A 24,760-nucleotide genomic window follows, 5' to 3' on the forward strand; every position below is an offset into this window, starting at 1 on the left:
AGAGTGCCTACTTCCCACTGAACGCAGGGGCTGAACAACTCACTTTGAAGATTTGGAGGGTATTAGGCACTCCAGCTCCATTCCTACAGGCTCAGCCTGTGACTTGTGGGCAAAGCAAAGGATGAGAAAAAGCTTTAAGTGCATTGGCTTAATGAGAAAAGTCTCCAAGACCACTTAATGCTTTGACCTAAGCTAATCATCAAGTCTGAATGTTACTCCTCTCCTGGACCCCACATCATGGTGCAGCAATTCTGCTGGTGGCCCCTGTCACATACCTGYCGCAAGTGGCCAAGGGGAAGGAAAACAGAACCTCACAAATACACGTATAAATAATTGAGACCACTGCTGTCTAACAGCGCAGCCACGGACACCCCGCGCAGAAAGGTGGTTTGTCCGAAAGGGATCTTCCCCACTCCCACCCCCCTGCGGCTGGCTGCGGATCCGTAATCCTGGAAGCAGATCACAGGACATGTTATTTTTCTCTTCCTCCCACTGTGTAGGCTGTTTACAGCGCCCCATTCGCACTCAAAACATGTAGAGAGAATTTTCCCCCGTCACATTTCCCTGTCAGAGCTGTCAAGCTGAATCCCGCTTTAATCTGCCAAAAGCACTTTTCTGCTGACATTTTTAATAAATACTTTCAGCTTTTAAACACATTTGTGGGAGCCATTTTTCCCCCTTTTTCTCCCTTCTCCTCCTGTAGAATGGGCTCTGAAAGCCTTAATAGCAAATACATTACACTTATCAAAGGCTTCCCCCCCTCTTCCTTTTGCATCCTGAAGCGGAGGTAGTGTTTTCAATTTTAAAGCTAAATTAACTGTCCAATTGAATTTAGCTGGTGTGAGCCGTTTTCTGTGACAGGTTTTAGTTATGAAGCATATTTTACATTAATAGAACTCAACATGAAAACCACTCGCTCTGGGATTTCAGTGGCTTGMCATTGAAATGGCAAATTTAATATTTCAGACATGCTCGTGCCAGCGTTTGATTATTGTTCTTCATTTAAATCTCTCCTAACGGGAAAGGTCCTAATTAGTAAAAAATCATGTTTTAATGAAGGCGAAATGCTAATTGCTAACACAAAAAGCCTTCATATAAAATTATCCCAGCACTGCCATTGATTTCTTGGTGACTCAAAAGCCCATTTGTGTGTTTACACACTAAGGCACCGTTTGCTTTTGTTTTATCATAACATTTCACTCAACATACTATCACATTTCCTGAGAGAAAGACAGCTCTCTCCCCCAAAATCTTTCATATCTTGGAGGCAGGAAGCAAAAAATTAGATGAACTGTCTTTGCACCCAAAGTACGTTATTATGTGCACTAGCTAAAACCAAAAACACTGTAAAAAGCTTTTTAACACAACTTCCTTAAAAAACAAAACAAAACAAAACACCAAGCCATTTCTCCCTGAGGAATAACAATTCCATTTTGTTTTCCCATCTCTGATCTTTTGCTTATCATATTATTTGCACCATGATTATAGTGTTTGCAAGGCAGCTCAACCACTTATGCCGTAACACTCAATCATGACATAAAAAAAAAAAAAAAAAAGTTATTACACAGTGACCTCTGGATGCCAACGTTTGTTCAGCAAGATTTATGAAAAGCCATGTCAGCAGCGGGAATTGCTGCGAYGACGCGGTGCTCTCTCCTGAGTGGTACTTACATCACTGAGCCGGTCCCTGGAGCTGCTCCGCTGCGAGCTTGTGGCCTCCCTGATGCTGTCCTCCTCGCTATTTCTGCCACTTCTGCTTGTGGGGACCTTCATCTAGAGGGAGAAGAAGGGAGGGGGAAAAAGTGGGTTTTCAAGCACTGCTCTGGCACCTGTTCCCGAGGCCGCTGGYGGCAGCTCGCTGAGCGTTTCACTCCTGCGTGCACGGCGCCGTGGAGAGGATGCTTGCGGGCACACTGAAGATGTGCTCGACCACGCGCCTCCCTACTCCCGGCCCCTAACGCACAAGCAAACGGGGGGCCATGGCACGCCTGATGCGCGGAGGGAAGCGCCCTGCGCCACCGCTACCCCTCGGCGCAGACGCCCGTGCCGCGGCCGGGGCCCCCGTGCTCCGGGCAGGCTGCAGGCGCTGCGCGGGGGAGCCGAGGCACCGCTGCGGGCTCAGAAAGCCTGAGGCATCCCTGAAAACCTAACGCAGGCGCTCGGCACYCATCGCTCCCGCTCCAGCACGAGCTTGTTCGAAGTCGGTGTTTGGAGATGTGCCTCGGTGCCAAGCCTGGCACCGGCCCCGAGAGCTCCAGATCTGCACAACGGCCTGCGGCCGACACACGGCGGGTTCACGGGCCTAAAAGCTTGCTTAAGCTTGGTTATGCGCCAAATTTGTAGAACACGATGACCAACTCTTACAGCCAAGGCCGGTTCCCTCACCATTAAATCCCCCTTATTCCTCTGCACGAAGGTTGGCTTGTATTGGCACACAGGACACTACGTCCGAGGTGACACTGTGGGAAATCACAGCAACTTTCAGCTCACATCCGCAGAGTGTTGCAGGGGGAGGAGGAGAACAGGATAGATCTGTCATTCACAGCTTCATTCACGGGCTCATTTACTAACAAATTATTCTGTTAATTCCCTAGTGAAATATTGGGTGGAAAGAAATGTTTAATTTATTAATAGGTTCTATTCATATCAGTTTGGTTCCATTTAAATTACACTACTTAAAATGTCGGCTTGTACAAATTGGTACTTCTAATAGCAATAAAATCCCCTTGTTTCTTGCTGTCCTACTTCAAGGCAGTCTCCAGCTCGGGAGATGGAAGGATTTGCTCATCGTGCTCGGACACAACCCTGGCACACTCAGACAGCTCTGGYGCTTGGCGCCACGAGGAACGGTTTTCGAGGAACCCAGTCTAGTCTGGCACGTACAGCCTTGCATAGGCACACATACTGATGGACAGCATTACGCCCATGTTCAAGCGATAATGCATTTATCCTTAAAGTCCTTACTCTGCATGTCTTCCAGCCACCTGACACCTCATCAATGCAACTTTTTTCCAAAGGAAAAGACACTGAAGCACCTGAATTACATACTTGCTTGTGGCCACCTATTCACACAAGGACCTCTTGTTGGCATCGGTGGCCTGTCTCACTCGTTGTAAGCCACTTGTTCAATATACCGGGCCACCTGCAAACTTTTATCACGAGTGATTTTTCATCTTTGCTCTGTAGCAAAAGGTTACAACAACATAACGACGAGAGGTAATCCCTGCTGGGATCTGCTTGAAACCCTCCCAACCAGCGGCAACTCTGCATTTGCAGCAGCAGCGCCAATCATTAAGGCAGGTTACAATCCACTCGCGATGCATCGTGTTGTACCTGCATCCTTCAGTTTCCTTAATGAAAGGCCAACAACGTCAAGCACAGAAATCTAACCGTATTACATCAATACCGTGACCATCACTAAGTTTTGAAATTGATGCATCAATAAGCCATTTTGAAAAGATCTTTTTTTAAATACCTAACATGACTGACAATCACTTATTTTATCCTCCTTTTGTTTTGTATTAACCAATTTTGTTTTCAGCTCTTGCCTAGGATTCATGCCAAACCAATAGGGTTTTACTCAATTTACATATTATATATAAAAAAATATAGATACACATCTATATAAATACATATATTTAGGCACATGAGCTTCCTTCAGCCATCAGGATCTTCCTATACTCACTTGAAAATTCATTTTGCTGGCGTAAAGTCATTAGCGAGTTCTTTGGGAACTCCTGCATGCAGGCATTCCAACCTGCTAATTTTAAATCAGCATCCAGATATAGTAGCTACTGTTACCACTATCTTTGGTTTTCACTGAAGATGGAACTATTTAATCATTACAGGACACAACTACTATTTCCCTAATACATAAATACCTGTTGAACTCTCTGCCTATCAAATTTCTGATCCGTAACGCTATTGCTTCCAGCCAGCGCTGGACGAAAGCTTGTCAAAACTTACACTTTTGACCTAAACAACTCTCAAACAGAAACAAATTAAAGGGAAAATAAATGACACCATTCCAAATCCTTTAACCTTCCCAAGCTCAAATGCTCACCCAAGCTGTTCACCAGGGCTGAACTGCCAGCTGTTTAAAGTTAGCAGACTTACCAACCTGCTAGCAGATTCCAAGCTCTTGCTCTTTTTCCTGAGTTACAGAATGCTCCCGACACCACCTGTTTCTTTTCTCCAAATTTCATTAAAGGGAAACTACACCTACTCACACGGTAACAAATTGAGACAATTTGACCTGACAAGGTCTTGCACGGGCAAGCAAATTAGAAGCATCACTGCTGCCATTAACCTTTCCAAGTAAATATCAATTATTAAACTTGCTGCACTACCTCTGTCCCCAGTTTGCTGCTGTGAATTAAGAGGGTCATCAGCCTTTTTGACAGATCTTGTTCATTTACACCTGCTGCCTGCCAGCAGGGGAGCCCGCACACCCACTGCCAGAGCGCTGAGCCAAGCTGCCTTAATTCATCAGTAATTACCCTAATGAGCCACATGCAGGACCCARCGAGGAGGACAAGTTGTTTTGCTAAATGGATGCAGTGGTTTGCTGGGCACTCTCCGCAGCCCGGGGTAGTAGCAAACCGGTCAAAAGCTTGTTTCGTGGAGTTGCTTGTGGCTTCCCTGCGTGATTTCTAGTAGTTTTCTCTGGGTGTTTTCGCTCGACTTGCAGAAATTCCTCCCGACCGTGTTCCCGATGGAGCTTCACTCCCCCCCACCCCGGGAGGGCTATTGCTTGCTCAGCTCCCGGCACTGCGATGTCGGTGCCCGGCGGCCCGGGGCCCCCCGCGGCCCGGGGCCCCCCGCGAGCGGCTCCATCAACACGCACGCAACGCGCCAACACGCTGCCAGCGGCTTAGGCAGACGTGGCCACCAGCCGCGGTTACTGAACGTTTCCCGTACAGGAGCCAAACGCTCGATCCGAAGGTGCAGCGGGGAGGGAGGGAGGGGGCGGCTGCGGAAAGCTCCGTTTCCGCCTGGATGAAGCTGCCGTGCCGCTGTTACGGAAACGCCTTAGAACTGCTAACAAGCAGCACGTAGGACGCGTCCCCTCTCGGGCGCGCTGCCTCCGCCGGCGCAGGAGCGCCGAGGCACTTACCGCCCCGCTCTGCCCCGCGGCAGCCGGCGCCCTTCGCCAGGCCGGCGCCCTCCCGCAAGCGCGACCGAGCCGCRGCGGCAGGTAGCGGCGCACGCCGGCCACATCCGAGCGCAAACTCCTCGGGAGAGACCCCYGTGAAGGTGCTTCTCGGCGTTGCGTTTTGAGGGGGGACGGCGGCAGGGTCTGCTCTCAAAGGAGCGGCGGCGGCGGCCTCGCCTCAGGGCGGCTCAACGGGAACGAAATAACAAGGCGCAGGAAAGCAGCGGCAACGCCCGAAACGCCGCGGCCCCGCCGCCCCGCGCCGCCGCCTCGCGCTGCCCCGTCTTCTCTTGCAGGGCCGGGGGGGATCGATCCGCGGGCRGGAGGGGGTCCTGCCTCTCCTCACGGGCTTTCCTTGTGTCTTTTGATTTTTCTCGCCAGGGCGCTGGCTCTCTTCCAGCCCCAGCGGACGGGCCCGCTCCCCGCGAGCGTCTCGGCGCGCCGGGCCGCGGCCGCGCTGCCCCTGCTCGCTCTTAATAAATACGCTTCAATTTATCAAAAGCGCCGGCGGAGCCCCGCGGGGAGCCCGGGGCAGAAGGAGACAAATTCTTTTCTTAAGTCGCTGTGAAAGGTGCTGGGCTGGCCGGCCCTCACCCCCATTAACCCCGCGGCGCGGGGCGGCTCCCGCGGCGGCCGCGCACTGATCTCCCGCCATCTCGGCACGTTTGCTCATTACCTCGCGCACACRCAGAAGCGTTCGGAAACGCACTCGGGGCACAGGCCAGACTGAATCGTCTGCCTCCGTCTTCCACGCGGTCTGAAGCTGCAGCTGCCACACCGGGCTGCGGGATTTCTGTTTTCCTTCCTTCGCAGCTCCTGCCTCCCTCTTAAAGCCGCAGCCGTCGGGTTCGGACCSTCCGGCCGCTTCCGCGGGTTACGGCTGCTTTTCACCAGACGGCCTCGCAGACACGCGCGGTGGCCGGCGGAGGAAAAGGTAAAAATTATCAGCGACGTGCTTCTGGGCTGCTCCGAGGGCAACGCGGAAAGCAGCTCCCTCCGGGGAGAGGCAYAATTAAACTGTTCGTCTCCGGGACGCCTCTCCCGGTGGCTCAGACAGGTCTATTAATTTTGGACACGCCGCTCGGAGAGAGGCGGGTACAGCCGAGAGGCATCCGAGGCGCGACGCCGCGGCCCGAGCTCTCGGCCCACCGGCGACGGGACAAGCCCACCCGCCGGGCTCACCCGGCTGCMGCGAGCCTGCCGAACGCCACCGCCCGATCACTCCGGAGGTGACRCCTTCGTCGCCCCGCCAGCGGAGCCTTCTCCTACCGCTGCAGCTGGGCCACTTCAAAGAATTTCTTTTTTTCTTTTTTGCAGATAGCATTTGCTACTAACAAACAGTACTAAGCAAGGTCCTACTAAGAGCAGCTATTCCCAAAACTTACTGAAGCTAAACGTAAAGCCTGTTCTCTTCCCCACAAAGAAATGATGCTCAAACTATATTTTGGGAAGATTTTGTGGGTAGCATACACTTGCATTATATTACCAGCTCCCAGATAAGCTAGTGTTTCTCTTGGTAGATGAGCAGCAGTAGCAGCTTTTTGCAATAGGAGAYAGTAAACTACCTTAATAAATATAAATGGACAATTTAATTAAAATATATTGGAGACTTGGAAAAAGTACTATTTGTGGACGGAGCAGTCTGTTAGGGGATTGCACTCAAGGCTAGTTCAGTGTATTTTAAGCAGGCAACAGTAAGTGGCAGTGACACATACTGCACAGAGCTCTACCCTAATGATTAAAGACCATGCTGAAATTATAAACGTCTGTTTTCCAGAAGGAAAAAAAAAGTAAAGTCACTGAGCTGCCTCTGGTTTTAATGCTTGAAACAAAACAAACCATTCGGCTTTAAAAATGTACTTCTTTAAACCTGAAAAGACCCATGTATCAAAACAAGGTGGAATCAGCTAAACACATTACTTCTGACTTGTTTCCTTGAAAATCCAGCCTTAATGCATTCTAACAAAATTTATCTATCCCAAGTATACCTCATAATGAGATCAACTGGGAAAAATATCAGGCTTGTTTGTATATTTTATACTTGCTCTAACTTGGCAGTTTGGAGATTATGTATTCCCYAGGTCCCTCCTTAAATCGTTTCACACGCTGCAATTTGATTTTCTTTGCTTGCCCTATTCCACAATTTTTTTGATACATTTTATTGAGTTCTGGCTCAGAGGGAAACGTTCCCTTTGAATTAAGGGTGCAATCATTTTTTTCCTCTAAATAAGGACATATGGCGTAGAAAGCTATGTTATGGTCCGAGGATTTTATGATTGAAGTAGGACTCATTTTAAAAAATGACAGTAAAATCAAGTTAGATTAGACTAGTTTTTCTAATTGGGTGGTACTGCTGTGGATGCTGTGACCAGCTACCTTAGCTGTAACTCATTTTAAATACGACACATCAATTTTTGCTTCCTACGATGAAGAGAAGAACAACAGAAGTGTTATGATACAGAAAAATTTCTTTTGTTTCTTTAATGTTCCTTCAGAAAATTAAATGACTTTTAGAAGCACAGCGTTTTAGCACTTRACTGGTTTCTAATCCTGTTTCCTCRGGATAAATTACTTAACCAACCCRTACTGCAGCTTAGCAGTCTGCAGGACACTGGTAAACTTTCACCTCCCTCTCTGGGATGCACGGAGGCTCAACGTTAGTGAAGGATTTCTACGCTCAGAGGCTGTCACTCCAGCTGCTGGAAGGAGGCAATAACTACTTCCTCTAAAAAAGTCATATTCCTGAAAAATCAAAATACTCAAAGGCTAGCATTAGTTTTGCAGCTACTGGGGTAACGTTAACTACTTGCTAACAACATAACGTTGCATCTTAATGCTTGCTCCTAGCCAGGAGGGGCGCAGTCTGTTTTCACAAGCAGATCCCTGCCCCGCTTGCTGCAGCCTTTGCAAGAGGCACTGCGCGGCGCTCCCGGGAGCCGGAGCATCCCGGCTGCCCTGCCCTGAGCAGCGGAGACGGGCGCCTCGCCACTGCCCCGGGGCACCTGCGAAGCCTTGCCCGCCGGGGCYGTCGCTCCCGCTGCGCCGGGACAGGCGCCGCGGCTCTGCGCAGCGTCGAGCAGAGCCCGCGCCGCCGGCCGCCGCCCGCGCTCTCAGCATCGCGGGGCTTTCTGCAAGGCAAGAGCTAGAGCTTATTTTGCAAAAAAGAGCTGGTGCTTAAGGAGGCAAAACGGCTCGATTTTACAGCTGCCAGCAGGCTGGCGCCGTGCGCCCCTGACCACGCTTGGCAGATGGCAGCAGACAGCTGGGAAAATCCACGTCTGACATACGTCAGCGACGAAGTCCGGGCAAGCACCCGGGCTGCCCGCAACGCGAGGCGGGGGGAAGGCGCCGGCCTGGGCCATGCTGCAAATGTGGCAGGGCACCCAACGGGCCCGGGCCACCGCGGGCATCAGGCGTCACCACAACCCACCACGCGCTGCCGCCACGGCAAGCTCCAAGCAACYGCGCGACGAAAAGGTCTGGACGCTCTGCGCTCCCTCGGTGAAGAGGGCTGAGCAATCAAATCGGCTTTCTGGGGGATCTTTGGCCGTGCTTCCGAAGGTGCCCGTAGGCACAAAAGGACACACGGCACTTGCTGACTGAAGAGCAGCAGCCTGCAAAGCTGACAGATGACAGCAAAACCAGCACTGGACAACGGAGATTCATAAAAACCATCAGTGAAGAGACAGTGTCTAATACTTACTGCACCAGCTGTAACTCTCAGCCAGAAGTTGGATGCTCTAACTACACTTTAATTTCGCTACAAGTCTAAAGGAACAAYATCCAATAAATACTCCGAGAGGGAGCCGAGAGTCTCCGAGCAAGTCACTAAACCAGATTTGTAGCTTCAAGTTTCGCATTAAGGTGATTCAGACCTGTGATTCTCGGTTATAAAAGGCCTCCCGATATGCATCCTCCGAGAAGCTCTTTTTGTTCGGTTTTCGGTGAAGTACAATTAACAGCGGCGGTAAAGATCAGCTCAGCCCCCTGCAACTGATGCATCGAGCGTTACCCGCACCGGCGCTGCTGGCCACGCTGAGAAGCTCACTGCGAAGCACCGGACTCCGGGCCGGACTGAGGTATGATTGACTAAGCATCAGTATAGCAAGGAGAAAGCTGTTCAGCTGGAGCCAATGGACTAAATTAGGCTGAGTTTACACAATGGTTTTAAACACCATGTAGGAGGCAATCAGAATTGACAGCTTTAACATTGCTGCCATCTACACACACAGACACCATCTATTAAAGGCTAATATCAACAGCTGTGATGTTAAAGGCAAAAGCAAATTTAATACAATATCAGATTGTCCAAAGCTGCAAGGGATGGTTCAAAATACCTTAGGAAATTCAACCAAGAAGACTCTCTATATAAGCTAGGATATTTCTCTGCTACTAATATTACCCCTCGAAAGTAAGGGAGTTCTTCCTGAATTCAAGACAAAAGGTGATGATAATCTTAAAAAATGTACTAATGATGTCAGATAGGCAAAACACTGGATGCAGCTCTGTTTGGTACTTGGGAAGGAAACACAGATTCACTCCTCTGTCTTCTGGTAACAAAGGCAGATGCTAGACAACGTTTGCTAAGAATAAAGTTTTCAAAAACAAAATCCAGACATCCGGCACAAGTCCCGAACGAATGGGAGACCTTGTGCCCACGGACGTTATTAGATCTTGGAATAGCCACTAAGGAAACTGAAAAAGGGCAAGTATTGGGGAAGTATTTCCAGAGGGCCACCAGGACTYGCTGGGTAGCTATTGGCACATTACCCCGACACCAACCGTGAGCAGAAAAGAAAAAAAAAGAAAAAAACATTCTGGATGCGACTGACAGAATTTGAGTCAACAAGGTTTTTTGGAAAATGACTCGTGTCAAATAAGCCTGGTTTCATTTCCTTTGATAAGTTTAGTTGAAAAATGAACTGGATAAACGTGATATGTTTAGAATTCCTGATGTATTCACACCAGCAGATACTGTGATAACATTTAAAACTATATAAACAGCCAGTAGGTTCCCCATCTACAATACACTTTATTGGTATGTTCTCAAAAAGTAGTGTCAATAAGCAATCACCTAATATTTGCTACAGAAGGTAAAAGGATTTAAATGAAGCTTGTGGTAATTCAATGGTTTCATCAATAATTGGGAAAAATATTAAACCCACTGCTGATAAAATTGATGTACGCCAACAATATTTGTTAAGTAGTAAATAGGATGGGGAGGGGAAAGCAGTTTTGAGGCAGCAGTTTGGACTCCCTGAAAAATGTAAAAACTAAAAAGAACATATCCAAACCCAAAGCTGCACCACGAGGAACCGAGGCAGACAGAATAGACACCGCCGAGCAGAGCGGCTCAGAAAAAGCGTCACAGCCAACAGCAACTTGATGCAGTTTTTGAGCATAATATTGCAACCAAAGGGAACTAGAGTAATCCCTGAGCAAGGGACAGGAGCGCACTTTGTCTTGGATACAGCACGGAGAGGAATGATTTGGCAAGACGGACCAAGTCTACGTTGGCAGACACTACAGCCCAACCGAAGCAGATCTATCGAGCAAAGCAGCCGGCGCTAAGGACCCAGCACCCTCTCTGTCTGCAACTCGAGATCTACTACAGCCTAGTTCTAGCCTCATCCTGTGGATTGAACGTCTAGTCGTGGCTGGGGCACATCTCCTGGTTTATTTTCATCCATTAAGGAACTAGCTCATTGCTCTGCTCCGTCATATGAGCCAAAGCAGGGTAAGCAAGAGCAACAAGGAGATTCACTTATATAACATTCATGTGGATGCACACCTTGCATCAGATTTTGAATTAATGTTTTTAAGAGAATATTGAGAATCAGAATGGAAGCACAGAAGAGCAGCAATAAACATTAGGATGATAAAGAGCTCCACTCCAGCTAGCTTAACAGAAACAAAGATCATGGCACTTGATTTTACTTTCATAAAAATTTAACTTTGTTGAGAAAGCCATAACAATCAGGGTTGGAAGTAGGGCCAAAATATTCAAAATTGGGTATTTCTTAATTGAAAAYGCAGGAGAGGATTCAGCAGCACAAAATAATGTAACTGTGAGGATATTCTAACTTGTTCGTTCYGGTTATGCCTTTCTCGTGCTAACACGCTGCATTAATTCTCTCTAAATATCTACACACTTCCAAAATCTTTGGAGGCCTTCCTTGCACCAACGCAAGTAAAGTTCACCACGCTTGCATGTTACATTAAACCATCCTCCACTGCAAAACAGCCCTCTCAAAAACCCTGAGGATTTGCACTGCTAAATAAAAGAGGRTTCAGAAAAAAACATTCTTCCAGGTGCGCGGCGGTCGGACGCAAAAGCAGTCGCTGTGCCGCGSTCGCAGCAGAGGGGTCCACGCTCCWCRTTCTGTTGCTGCACTACGTAGCCTGCAAGTGCCTTGGCCCACTGTCTACTGCCACGTGGCACCACGCCGTTCTGGGGTTTTTCCTCCCCTTCCTGCCCTTTATGGTCATCCATGTTTTGGATTCATTTTCCCTTGAAGAAATCCTAGAGAGTTAATAATTTCTGCCAGGTTCGCACTTGGTAGTAAGGACCAGAGGGAAAACCAACTTGGTTAATGGTGTCACATACATACATGCATGTGTGTGCACACGTGTGCATGCGTGTGTGCATACACACACGCGGCAAGGTGCCAAGCAGCTCGCCCAGCGGGACAGCAAGGCAKAGCTCTTCACGAAGAGACACACGGCAGCTAGAGTCAGACCTAGGGTACTCATCTGGATCGCTGCTCTAAGCCCTTCTTACACGGGCCGCCGGAGAGAAGTCAAATTGCCATTAGAAAAAGCAAAAATTGCCAACAATTATCCAAGTGTGATATACCGCAAAACTCTCCCCCCCCTTTAGAGGTGGGGGCAAAAATTACCGTCCTGATGCTGATATAAGATGAATGATGATATTTTTGTAATTTTTTTTACGGTAGCCTACAAACACTGGGCTCTTTTCAGCAGTTCAAGGGAGAGAAGCATTCACATCCCTTCAACAATTTACTCAAACCTTTCTAGTGTCCTATGTGAAAAACCTGTGCTTAGTACAGTAGGGTTTCAGATTCATTACTAGGGCTCCGAGGCACCACAATAACACAACTAAAACACCACCAGATGTGTCACATAATAAATGTTTTTTTTTTTTTTTTTTTTTAAAGAAACATACTGTATACAGATAAAACAACAATTTGCTGTTCAAATTAATTCAGGAATCATTACCATCCCTATAAATCCAATATATAAAACACATGCTGCTGTAGGCATGCATAAGTTGCATACAATTTTTTCCAGATAAACCTGCACATGCAACTAATAAGCTAAAGTGAAAAAGAAAAGAAAAAATGTAAATAAATAAATACAGAGGCTGCCCAGGGAATGATGAATCTTTCAAAATTGTTGTCAAAGATCACGGCGCCAAACAGGCAGCATGGTCGCRGCCCGGACTCCGGGAGCCTCCACTGCGTGGGCAGCTCTGGTGCCGCAGGAAAGAAAGCCAACCAGAGGCACAACCAATTTTTTGCCCAGCGCTGGTATAGACTTAGGCTACAATGTAGTAGTTCAAATTACAGTAGACAGTAGGTCTTCCCCTGACACAGAACCAGGTCTAATACTGCTTTTTTAATGCCATTTTGGCATTTGGCCATACCTTGTTCCAGCCAGACCTACAATTTGCTTTTAGTATTAATCCTAGCTCTCCCAAACCCCTCCTTGCACTCCCTCCAGGCTTCTGGAGGCACGTCCTYCCCCTAGTAGGGGTTGTCCTCCCCAGCTCACCGCCCCATCACCTGCCCATAGTGGAAGCTAACTGACAAACCGCAGCCGCTTCAGCAAAGCCCAGCAACAACCAGAACCAATTTCTTCRGGCTTCCAGCAAAGATGAGCCATGCCACTCTGCCAGAAACTGGAGCAAACCGTACGTGTTTGCAGGTCTGAAACGCGTGTCTGAGGCTCTGCATTTGAGAGCAGGTGTGCTCTGAAATGCTGCTGCCATCAGGCAAGACATTTGTGTTGTCAAGGAAACTTTCAGCGAAGCTACCAGGTCCTACACCACCACTGCAAGTTGTGCAGTTTGAACAAACTGTATTACAACTGCAGCAGCGAGCAAAGTCAGCTCTGCAGAGAAGCACAGAAGCAATTTCCTCAAAATGCCCCTGGGACATGTTGTTTACTGTTCAGCATCCTGAAGAAAACAAAAATCTACGAATAATTACAGCCTAAGCAACTAAGTGGAAGCCCTTTGGTAATTTTCAGCCCTGAATAACTAAAGGGGGTGACAATTACTTCAGCTCATAATGACTGAACTTTGCTTTGAGATTAGCATTCACAGCTGAGGAATGGGAAACAGCTCTTCAGAACTCAGCGTTGTGATTAGGCCAAGCACAGAGCTCTGCAAAATAGCTCTTTGACGCCTACTATAGTCAAGGGACACGCAGAATTACCCAAAGATGCAATGAAGTAGACAAAACTTGGTGAAGATGGACCAGGATCCTGCCCTCCCCTTCTTCCCACACACCCTAGACTCCATCACCTTATGGYGGAGGAAAATGCTTGCTGTCATATACTGTGGTCCCGTGATGCACAACACAACACTAGTTTGGCACTAATGAGATTTTCTCTGCAACAGCAGATTAAAATTGGCTGAAACACTACAGCTTAGAGTCAAAAACAGGATCTGGATTTCATACCATGTCTTCTGTCCTGACAAAACTCAACTGACCTTGTCCTGAGCGCTCTTCCCAACTTTTACRCGTCCAAAATCCAAATGCAAACTATTTGGTTCAGTCATCTTTTCTTGTGAGGGTTACATGCATTACTGATATGCGTTACCAAAGTGTTTTCCTCTCCCCGTAGACAGTACGCCAAGACCTTCTGAATACGTATACTGTATCCTGGTATGGCTGAAAGAACAAACTGCAGAAGCAGCTTGGAGGCATGTTTCATGCCACCTACTGAAGGTTATCTCACTGGTCTGCATCACCCCCTGCTAGGTGAGACATCCTCTTCCCACTGATTTCAGAGAGAAACACAGTGCTGGTCCCCTTCAGAAATGAGTCAGGCTCTGCTTGGGGAATAAGCTGTGTTCAGAAGAGGGGAAAACTGCCTAAGAGGGGCCCAGAGAAATGCAAACTACTGCATTTGCATGGTTTTTCTGAGGGCTTTAAGCCAAACCTTTGTTCAGGTTAAATACACGATGAATCAGTAACTTGAACTARAATAACCATCTTTTAAAGCAAAGTAAAAGTTAAAGCCCAGTTAAATCAGACTGCTGCAGTCCTTCCCATAGGGATGGTCTTAGCTGCAGGAAATGTCCATCTTCCTTGTTGCATTTGCAAAATGCCAGAAAGGCATTTTGAACAGCAGTAAGTATTTGTTTTCTCAGTTTTTTCAGTGGGAGGCTAAAGTTGTGAAAAACAGCACTTTGGAGTATAATATAGTAATAGCAAGATGCATTTATTAATGATCCTAATTATATTTCCTGAGAGCATCTTCAAGTGCTTTGTAAATGCCCATCAAGTGTAAACAGTAAGAATGTGCAATGGGTATTATTATTGGATAATATTATTGTCCTAGTTTCTCAGAAAGGAGAGAGAGAAAAGGTCAAACGACTTTCCTGAAGTCAAGCAATGGACTTGGGATAAGGCTAGGACTAGAACTGCAGAGGACTGAATGGCTAAAAGCATGGTACACATGCAACTTTCAATAGCAAACATCTTGCATCTAACCACAAGATCATTCTTCCCTGATGATGTGTAACTAAGTGTTTCTTAGAAAGACAGTACAATGTTAACAGAGGAGAGCTTGCTGAGAATGGAAAAAAAGGAATGACCTCTTCTCTGGATACTGCATGGAAACCTAGTAACTCTACAGCAAGAATTTAAGTTAAAGGCGGCATGGAGAGGCAGTGCGACAAAATGAAGCCATCAGATAGGAAAGTTTTGTGGAAAGGGGAATAATGGAGCCCACACAAACCACTGGGAAGATGGGACTCGAGACTGGTCTTGAAACGTGGGACAGCAGACTGTGAGGTTTCACAGCCAAGAAAAAGAAGGTAGGAGGCTTCAAAGTAGCTAGGACACAGATTTTGGAAACAAACAAGGTCTGTCACACCGCGGATGTATTTGCAGGCAGCAATGGGGGGCAGACCTATTAGAAACAGGGGGACATATCTGAAAGCTCGATCCAGAGACTGAAAGTCAATGAAAGGACTTCTCTGACTTAAGTGAACTGTACATCCTTCCATGAGATGGAGTGTGGGAGAAGGAACACAGCCCAAAATAACAAAGCTCACCAAGGCACAACTATCGGCAGGGCTAGATAGGGAAGTCATTTCTCAGACCTCTTAACGTTCCCTTTTGTTGCCAGTGGATGAGCAGCAAGAGAAACTACAAAGAGGAAGTGGGAATGGTAAAAGCTTCAAAAATTATGATGCAAAATGTGAATGTGCCTAGTTCAGGAATGGAACTTTTCAAGGAACTTTTTGTGCTAATAACTATCTCATTTGTTATGTAAATTCCATATTATAGTACATATGTATATACCATCACTCATATAGTCTATAAATGCACTTGCTCAAAACACTTTACATACACGTTATTCACAATGTACCTGACAATTTCCTATTTAAAACAGTATTTCTGCTAAAGGAAACCATTAGCAGAGGCCTGCAGGAGAAACAATCTTATTCGTTGAACCAACACTGTTGTCTCGGCAAAACAAAGCAATTAACATCTGAGTTCACAGGAAAATATATTAGCACAACAGATGCATGTGCATGTATTTCGGCCCTTTGGTAAAATGCACTGTTTTGGRGCCAGATGTTTCTGCTCATGCCAAAGAAGAATCCAGCTGCATCAAGCTGTGAATATTTCTTCTGATCTGTCAAAATCTGCTATGAACTAGAAGAGAAAAAAACAGAACTGAAGTTTGAAATAGAAGTCTGTTTTCCACTGGGGATTTTACCACCATCTGTATTTTAAAAGCTTTAGTACTACTYGACACAGTCTGCAAAAGTTTGCAACACAATAGGTGAAGCACATTGAAATACTATTCAAGTAAGGTTTCTGGAGAACTTGAAACATATGGTGAAAGAAGAGTTCTATACATTTTTTTCCTTAAATCAATTTTTACATATTAGTTGAATTTACAACATGCTTAAATTGTATGGCCTTTCCTGTAATGGGCTGCCATTGCGAGCTGAGCTTTCATTATTGACATGACAGAGTAATATTGAATTACTGGATGAGCAAGGTCTTTTTTAAAAATGTCAGAGCTGATTCTTTTTCTCACGGTTTTGGAAACCTTTTTCACTTTCATTAACTGAMAAACTACGGATTTGCATTAGTGCAAGAGTAAAAGTACACCCCTTTTCCTGAAACTATTAAAAGAAGAGAGCCACAATGGAAATAAAATAACTAGGTGTAAAACATAAAAACATCTCATAAAACAAACTAGGTTATCTTTACCAAGATTGACTCAAATCAGCAGGGCATGTATTTGTCCCTCTTATTAYGTCTTTTTTAGAAACCGTCTGCACAGCAGGACCAGTCCCACTCCCACCTCGGAGGCCACCTGCACGAAGTCCCTCAGCTCAYAGCTCAGAAACAGCCACTGTTTTATCTCTCAAGGCAGCTCCTGCTACCCCCTGGGAGAAGGCCAGAGGAGGAACCAGGGTTATACAGTAACTTGCATGYATTCAGCGAGTAAACGTTTGCATAATTATTTTCTGGTGAGTCCCAAATTTGAGATTCTCCAAAGTGCCTCCAGTACGCTGCTTCCTAAAGACGCTGAGGTTTGCATCCCCCAYGCTCTACCCCGAAAATTCCATCCTAGACAAAATATTCACCTAAAACAGACAACTACGTATGGCACAGGGCAAGGGAAACGGAATATGCCTGGCTACATCGGAACTGACCTGAGAGCTTTAAATTCTGACCTGCTCTGGCCGCAGCCTGCTCGCCACATCTGCACGCTAGCGCTCCGGCAGCTGTGCTGCCTTCCAGGTGTGCCGCACAGCTTTCCCGCTGACAGGGTTATCTATTTCACAACGAATTATGCTAGCAGGGAAAATCACAGTAGAATTGTTTCGAAAGAAGCAGGCCTCAGATGGACAATTTAGCTTTCACATAAGTTGAAAGAGGATTTGCAGGTTCAAATTATTAATCAACACCCTGCCAGGCAGGGGCCAATAACAATCCACTCGTGCCGGGTTTACTTGGACTTAAACTGTAAAATCTGGATTTGAGAYTGGCTTGGTGAGAGAGAGCTTTGTGTGCCTAGGGCCCTTTGCTTCTTAAGTACCCAGGTGAAACGGGCCCCTGGACTRTAAGAGCAAATATGAATTTATGGGCACCGGTTAGTTCTGCCCCCCAAGAGAGATGACAGAGGAAGCTGCTCCTCCAGGAAACYGGGGAGTTCGTACTCTGCCCTCCGAGCCCAGGGACGCGGTGCACCTGACAAGGCTACTTCTCCGCTGTTAAAAGCGGGCTCTAACTACAACGAGACGTTATAAACTGCATGCGGGGTCATGGGGCTTCACTTTTGTTAGCGAGAAACACGGGGAAAAAAAAGAGGTCTAAAAATACGCTCTGCAGCACCCAGTCTACCGCTGCAACAGCATCAGGTCTCCCACACCGACCATCGCTACGACACTGGCTTTTCCAGCAAAGGAAGAATGTAACTGCGACGAGCCCCCAGCACAACGTAACAACGGTTAATCACAGGTAACTGCACAACGGGCGCCTCCAGTCGCATCAGGCTGGTTTTAGTATCATTTTACTTGATCTATCATGCCGATACGCTTCTGTGGAACTCTGCAGGGCCAAACTTCCAAATCAGTGTCTGCAAAACTAACAGGGGAAATTTTGCAAAAGATTAAAAAAAAAAATGCAAACAAATGCTCTCTTCCCCCCCCCCCCAAAAAAACCCTTGTAAAACACAGAGGCACACCTCTCCATTTGCTGCGTATTTCCCAGGGAATGGACACTGCCACTAGGAACAGGCCACCAGCACTTGTGAGCAAGTCAAGCAGCAGGATGGATCTGATATGCCTCTTGGTCACTCTTTGACGGCATAATTTAAAAGAGCACCCTCCCTGCACAGATATTTAAAATGCAGCATTGCATAAGCGCTGCAAGATTAAATTTGGGAGCTTGAGGCTAAGAGCAAGACAGAAAGGGATAAACTCTCGCATGCCTTGACTGAAAATGCAATTTTTCACCTTTACTGTCTCTCAGTGAGGCTACTCCCAAAAGTGTCGCCCTGGTTCTCCTTTGCATTGCCTTAAAACAATACTYGTTTCCTCTTGCCAGGTTCTCACCAAGGACTACCACCAGCACAGCCCTCTCTTCTTTCACATCTAGTCAGAAGGCAAATTAGTAGCAGCCTGATGGGGGAGTGCTAAATTTTTCATTATGATCTTTCTCCAGAGGTTTGGTGTTTAATAATTTGTACTGTATAAAATTTCACATATGGGAAAACACGGCACCACACAGCCTCTCCAGATGCTTTTTTTGCTGCTAATCATGTGAGCCTCACAGCTAAAGGAGTGGATTTAGGGCATAATTAAAGCTTTATACTTTAATAGTAGTATGGGTAAAACCCACTTTTATTTTTGAGAAGAACATGCCACATTTGTAAATTCCCATTTCACTGAGGATCAACCTTCAAACAGGCTTTGTACCCAGCCTTCTTTGTTCCTGATATGCCATGGAAACACAAACCACATAAGCATCTCGTGGCACTCGGGCAGATGCATGCTCTTGCTCAGCCACTGCAAAGGCTCTTTAATTCCTTAGAGTCAACCAAAGGGCCATGGCGYTTGCAGGGGACACATATCGCCATGTGCAGGGGCTGTTTATGAGACCCTTGACATCTGCTGCTCTGGCTGATATCATATAATTTGGCAGGGAAATCACTTGGATGGGCCATACGAACTTCAGATCTCTGAGTTTCTTAGCTAAAGCCCTAAGCATCGCTAAAGTGATCTAGCTTGGTGGTTACTATCCCACACCACAGCCCTGTTTGCTTCCCTCTTGGCCCAGGAATCGCGAGGCTTTGGTGATTCCACAGAGATAAATGATTTCTATAGAGAAATTAGGTAATAAAAAGTCAGTCTGAACTAGTGTGGTAAAAAACTGCAGTACTCTTTGATGAATCTCAGTGTTCAACACAAAGCAGAGTTCCTACTTTTGGCATTAAGTGTCTATGTGCCCTAGAACATGGTTGAAAGCCAGGTTTTACTCTACCCTACCAATCAGCAGTAATATTGGGCAGGCTAACATAAAACTGTTACCATGGATAAACATCTACTCAGCTTTTTGAATCTGCAGTATGCTGGCAAATACATCAAATAACCTAGAACTGAGAAATAATGACCTTGAAAGTGAGAGCTTATTTCTGGTTTTATCCATCTTTAATATCACAGCTTAAACTAAATCAGCCATGCATTTTAAGATCTATATTGTATCCTTCCAAATCCATYTGAGAATGCTGAAGTCCTGAAATGTTATTTGTTGAAGTGCAGAGCTTATTACAGGTGAAAATTTTATTTGCCTTTGAAATTATTGTATATGTTACTCAAATCAGTACTACYGGCAGAGGAGCTCCCCAATACAGCGAAACTTCTTAGCAGCCATGACAACGAGAAAAATGTAGAGATATATGGTAGTCAAAATTAAGTATAGGAAAAGAATATACATACTTAATTGTACTTTTAAAGTATATCTGCACATCAAGTTCTGATTTCATTGGCAAGTATGGGTCCTGCTGGGCAAAAAGGGTCTTAGTTCTGCAACCCATACATTTTTCACCATGTGGCTTTATTAACACTTAATTAGTGWCTGGTTCCAATTGTGTTGATGCAATGCTATCCATGCACAGAAGAAAATGACCTTGAGTGAGTTTGGTCATTTCAAAGTTTAGCAGTCCTTTCCATGAAATCCATGGGCAGGAAAATAYATGTATGGACACATAATCAAGTCAAGCCTCTGAGTTAAAGGGCACAGACTGGGCTCTTGCAATAAAGCCCATGACAGTGATCCTGGATTCTCCAGGACATCTGCTTATCCGACATAATACAAGATAGCCTTCCAGCAGAAAGGACGGCATTGTCCCTAGCGTATAGGGCATCACGTTCTACCTCTAGCTCTGACCTTAGACAAATTATTTATTATCACTACTGTTGTCTTCTCTCCTCCCACCCTTCCCTACAAACCAGTTATACATAATGTCACTGTGATCAGTTTGTGAGGCTGAATTTATCTGCAACTGCCAAAAGCATGGTAATCTTCAGTACAAAGTATGATTGCTCTGCCATCATACATCTCTACAGATAGAAAAGCCCACACATCCTGTGAATAGGAAGAGGTCAAACCACAGATGTTAAACCTGTGAGGCCTGAGAGCTGAAGGATGAAATGCAGTATCAGTTTTTGCCAGAGGAAACTCATCCATGTTCTGATTTGGCGGGAAAGGATTTATATTAACTTGCACCAGATAAGGAATATGGGAAATAAATACATAAGTCAGAACTTACTAACGGGTATTAGTTCTCAGATAGTAGCAAGTTTATGCTATATAGCTCAGCAACAAAACTATTCCATCCTTGATGAAGGCATAAACACATTAAAGGAATAATCCTTCTGTGACATGAGGTTACTGCATTCATAAAATTTTCACTGCTTCTGCCAGTACTGACTGCCTTTTAAGAACTGTGATCCTGTCCCGACACGATCAAATCCTGCAGCCCACGACTTGCTGCTTCGATATGCACAATCCTTTAAAAAGAACAAATATTAGTCTACCATATCACCGAACAGACTGGCAGCTTGGCCCAGTTTCAATAGCTGCACATTATTTCAAGGATCAGCCCCATCTCTGCCACGAAAACACCGGGATCATGCTTTGCACCCAGGTCCTGTTTCAAAGGAAGAAAAGGGAAGCATGGCCGTGTTGTTTCTGGTGCACAGCCAGTGCAGGTGCTAGTTCAGTCATCTACTCTGCCTCTACCCCCTAAATTAGAAGGTTGCTTTACTTTACGCAGATATTTACTGGGCGCTCTGCCAGGACCCTGAAGTAGCTGATCATTTGTCTGTTCAGTAGAACAGGTAATTCAGCACTGCAGAATGGCTTAAGAATATGTTTCCTTCCCATCCTGTAACAGGTCCATCCTTTTTATCAGATGCCTCTGAAGAAAGCACAGATTATGTGAAGCTGAGCACAAGTAGCAGACCCTCAAACCAAGCCCTGTTAGAAGTAGCCATGTTATGGGCCAGAAAATGGGTATTTTGTCTTTAACTTGTCAAAATAAGGAGCTTAAGCAGTATAGATTTCATTCTTTGTCAAAGAATCCAACCTGAACCAATTCAATATTTTGTGATTTTTTTCTTCCCCTTAAAAGAACACAGAAAAAAATTCAAAGCTCTTAAGATACAGTAACTTATTAAAATACATTTAATGCGGATAGTTTCACAACCTGAGTTCTATCCCCAATATTTATTATCACTTCACCACTCTGGGGGTGGAAGCTGCAGGTATTTCGATAAATGGATTGATCCATCAAAATTTTGTAAGCATCACTTTACCATTCCGTTGAGAGACAATTTGGGAACTGTTTACTAATAATCCTAAAGTTTCCCTTAAAATTCAAGTAATAAGCCAAGATTCAGATATAGGGAAGTTGTCAGAGCTCTGCTTAAATCACAAAACCCTTAACTGGTTTGGGTTATATAGAGAGACAACAAAAAAAAAGAACCCGAACAAGTAGCCGCTCTGCAACTTACAGTAACTGTGATGCAAAGAACTATATAGAAGAATATTCTTTTGAAGCACCTATTACTTTTGGGAAATCACAGTAGAAGAAGATGATAGTATCTTTAATTATGAATTAAAGAAAAAAASAGAGAGCAAGTGAGAGAGAGAAAAAGTGTTAGATTTGTACATTACAAAGAGAGAGGGAAAAAAAGAGACTACTGTTAAAAAGGAGGAGGAAGCCTCATCTGTTACCTATCTCAACCTACAATCCTTCAACTTTCCTGAAATCAGTAACATCTTGGGGCAAGAGTATACTCTCYCCTTGCTGAAATTTCACAGCAAATGGTTTAACAAGCTCAGTGTTGCTTTATCAGCCATTAGTAAATCACTTTAACTGGAAAATTTAGCCCAGCTTGTAAAAATTGCCACATTTTAGGCAGGCTATAAATGAAAATGGTTTAACAAACAGAAAATATAAATGATCTAAAGCTGAACCTTGCACATCTCTTTCAATGAATATGTTGCTAAAAACATAAAACTGATGCCAATTTGTAAGATTTAATGAATATTTGGACTGTTAAATGAATAGACTATGCCTCCAAGCTGTTCATTTAGGATGCTGCTGTTATAATAAAATCAGTTAAGCGTCCCACAGAAGCTCAGAACTCTGGGCTGGTGCCGGCTAATTGAAGTTTACAACTTTATTGGCGATTCTTTGCATCTTATGCATTTGCATTGCACAGTTTAATAGCTGATGGCCTTGGTTCTAACTTAATTATGGATTAGAAATGAAGGTTGTGTGAGCACRATAAGATTCAGCTAAGCTTAAATGTCTGTTTCAGGCGTACTTCACCTGTTCTCACTTTAATTTGACTGGACTAATAGGTTCTAATCACACAGAACAAATGGGTCTTTAAAGTGAATATATAAAATTAAGAGCTAGGTCCTGCATGTCCTTCATTCACAGCAAAACCATTGGGAGTCAATGGCATTTAGCACACACCAAGCAGTGCTGAACAGCTGATCAAGATCAGAATTTACAATATGGCCAATAACGATCACACCTTGTGGAAAGCACAACAGAAAAGGCAGCAGAGGGAACAAGCCTGTGTGAGGATCTCTTCCAAAGAATATAAACTTTGAGCTCTACCTCAAAACCAGCAGCTCCTCCAAAATCAAGCAGCAACCAGTTTGGCCAGAAACGAGAATAAAACAAGCAACAGTTTAAGCCTTGTGAACAACTACGAGGGTAGATCCTTAAGACATCCTGAAGGAAAGACAGGGAAACACCACGATTCAGATAGGAACCATCGGACTCCATAAGAGATGCTGACCACACTCCAAGAAGAGGCGAAGGGTATTTCGTTGCTCTGCATAAAAAAGGCCTCTCCCTTAAACTGCCCAAAGAGCAACCGTGCTGCCAGTTTTTGCGCAGCCAAATTCGCTCCAGCTGTCGGATGACCTTGGAAAGTGACACTGCAAACCTGGAAGAGCTGGCACCAGCACCAAATACTTTAGCCTAAGGTGCCAATTTACAACAGGTTACTGAAGATCTACATGGCTAGATGGCTAGAYGTTGAGAAAGCCAAGCTGCCTGACCTTGAGCAGCACAACACGCTKGTGTCCAGAACTGCTGCTCTACAGGGGACAATTCTGCAGGCGCCAGCTYAACCTGGCCTGTGATACGGCACAAAAGGGAGGTCACGGTGGTGACGGCTGATTTTGTACTGGGGATGGTCAAAGCTGCAGGTTCCAACATGGACGAGGCGACACAGGCGAGGAGTTCAGAAGACTCAAAGGTGGTGAATACACAGGCTTTTGCATTTCTTTTTCAACATTGTAACAACCGTCTGAGGAAAAAGTTGATTGACAGATGCCAAGTAAAACACTTCACCAAGGAAAAAAGGTCCTGTAAATGCAACACTGTGTAACTTTCTAGAAGATAAGACTGAACACGTTCACTATAAACAAAACCACCTCCACATCCCGCATACACAAACACATACTGTGCTGTAGTCCATTAACAGTCAGTATGTTCCACTGATTAAAAAGAAAATTTAATACATCTGTCGGAACACAGAGACGGAATAAATATCCTTATCATTCCATTTATTGTAAATAATACTTAAGTGCAAGTCAAATATTAGCTATATTCAGCACAGCATCATAACAAAACAGGCACTGTTAACATTATGGTCCCAAACTGTGTTATTCTTAATTAACATCTGACATATATCTGCTTTTGCAATCACCCATTACTGATTAAATGACAAGGGACAAYGTCAGATGCATAATCTGATTGGTTAGTACTCAGTTACCAAGGTGTTACATTTTGAAATTGCCTGTGAATTGATTTCTTTTATTGAATTAATAAGTGTTATCATACTGTACAGAAGGTAAAATTGCTACTGAATGTGAGCGATAACATATAATTAGAGAAAATCAAATCCTAATCTGCAGAGCCAAGCCAGGTGTCAACATTTTAATTGTAGTCAGGGAAGCGCAGTAACACCACCGAGCAGGAGGAGGAAGGGAAGAGGTATCTCAAGTGTAGGAAGCAGGAGAAATATATTGCGTAGGAAAACAACTTCAGTTAGGCATGATAGCAGCCTTGAGGGATGTCAAACACTCGCATGTGGAAGCATTATACTTAATTTTTCATTTTATGCAATAATCTCGCATGCTGGGAAGCCTGACTGCCATCCAAACCCAACTCTACCTTTCAGAGAGCAAGATTTACATTTTTGAGAGAATGTTTCTTGAAGATTTTAGGAGATGGTAAACATAAAATACATAAATTACATGCCAAAATGCACTTCCTCCATTCTTTCTTTAA

At 45.2% G+C, this 24,760-nt stretch overlaps 1 protein-coding gene across 15 annotated transcripts in view; it reads right to left on the reverse strand.

Moving 5' to 3' along the window:
- Nucleotides 1-24,760, reverse strand: part of FBRSL1 (fibrosin like 1) — a 549,095-nt gene that overhangs the window by 300,475 nt on the left and 223,860 nt on the right. For all 15 annotated transcript variants that reach the window (XM_085307916.1, XM_085307915.1, XM_085307913.1 and 12 more), the window contains exon 3: nucleotides 1,672-1,773. In XM_085307916.1, coding sequence (XP_085164042.1) covers nucleotides 1,672-1,773 — 102 coding nt within the window. The remainder of the gene's footprint in view (nucleotides 1-1,671; nucleotides 1,774-24,760) is intronic.

This window comes from Rhea americana, unplaced genomic scaffold (assembly GCF_003343005.1).
Source record: "Rhea americana isolate MKP2758 unplaced genomic scaffold, rheAme1 scaffold_268, whole genome shotgun sequence".
Taxonomy (NCBI): Eukaryota; Metazoa; Chordata; class Aves; order Rheiformes; family Rheidae; genus Rhea; species Rhea americana.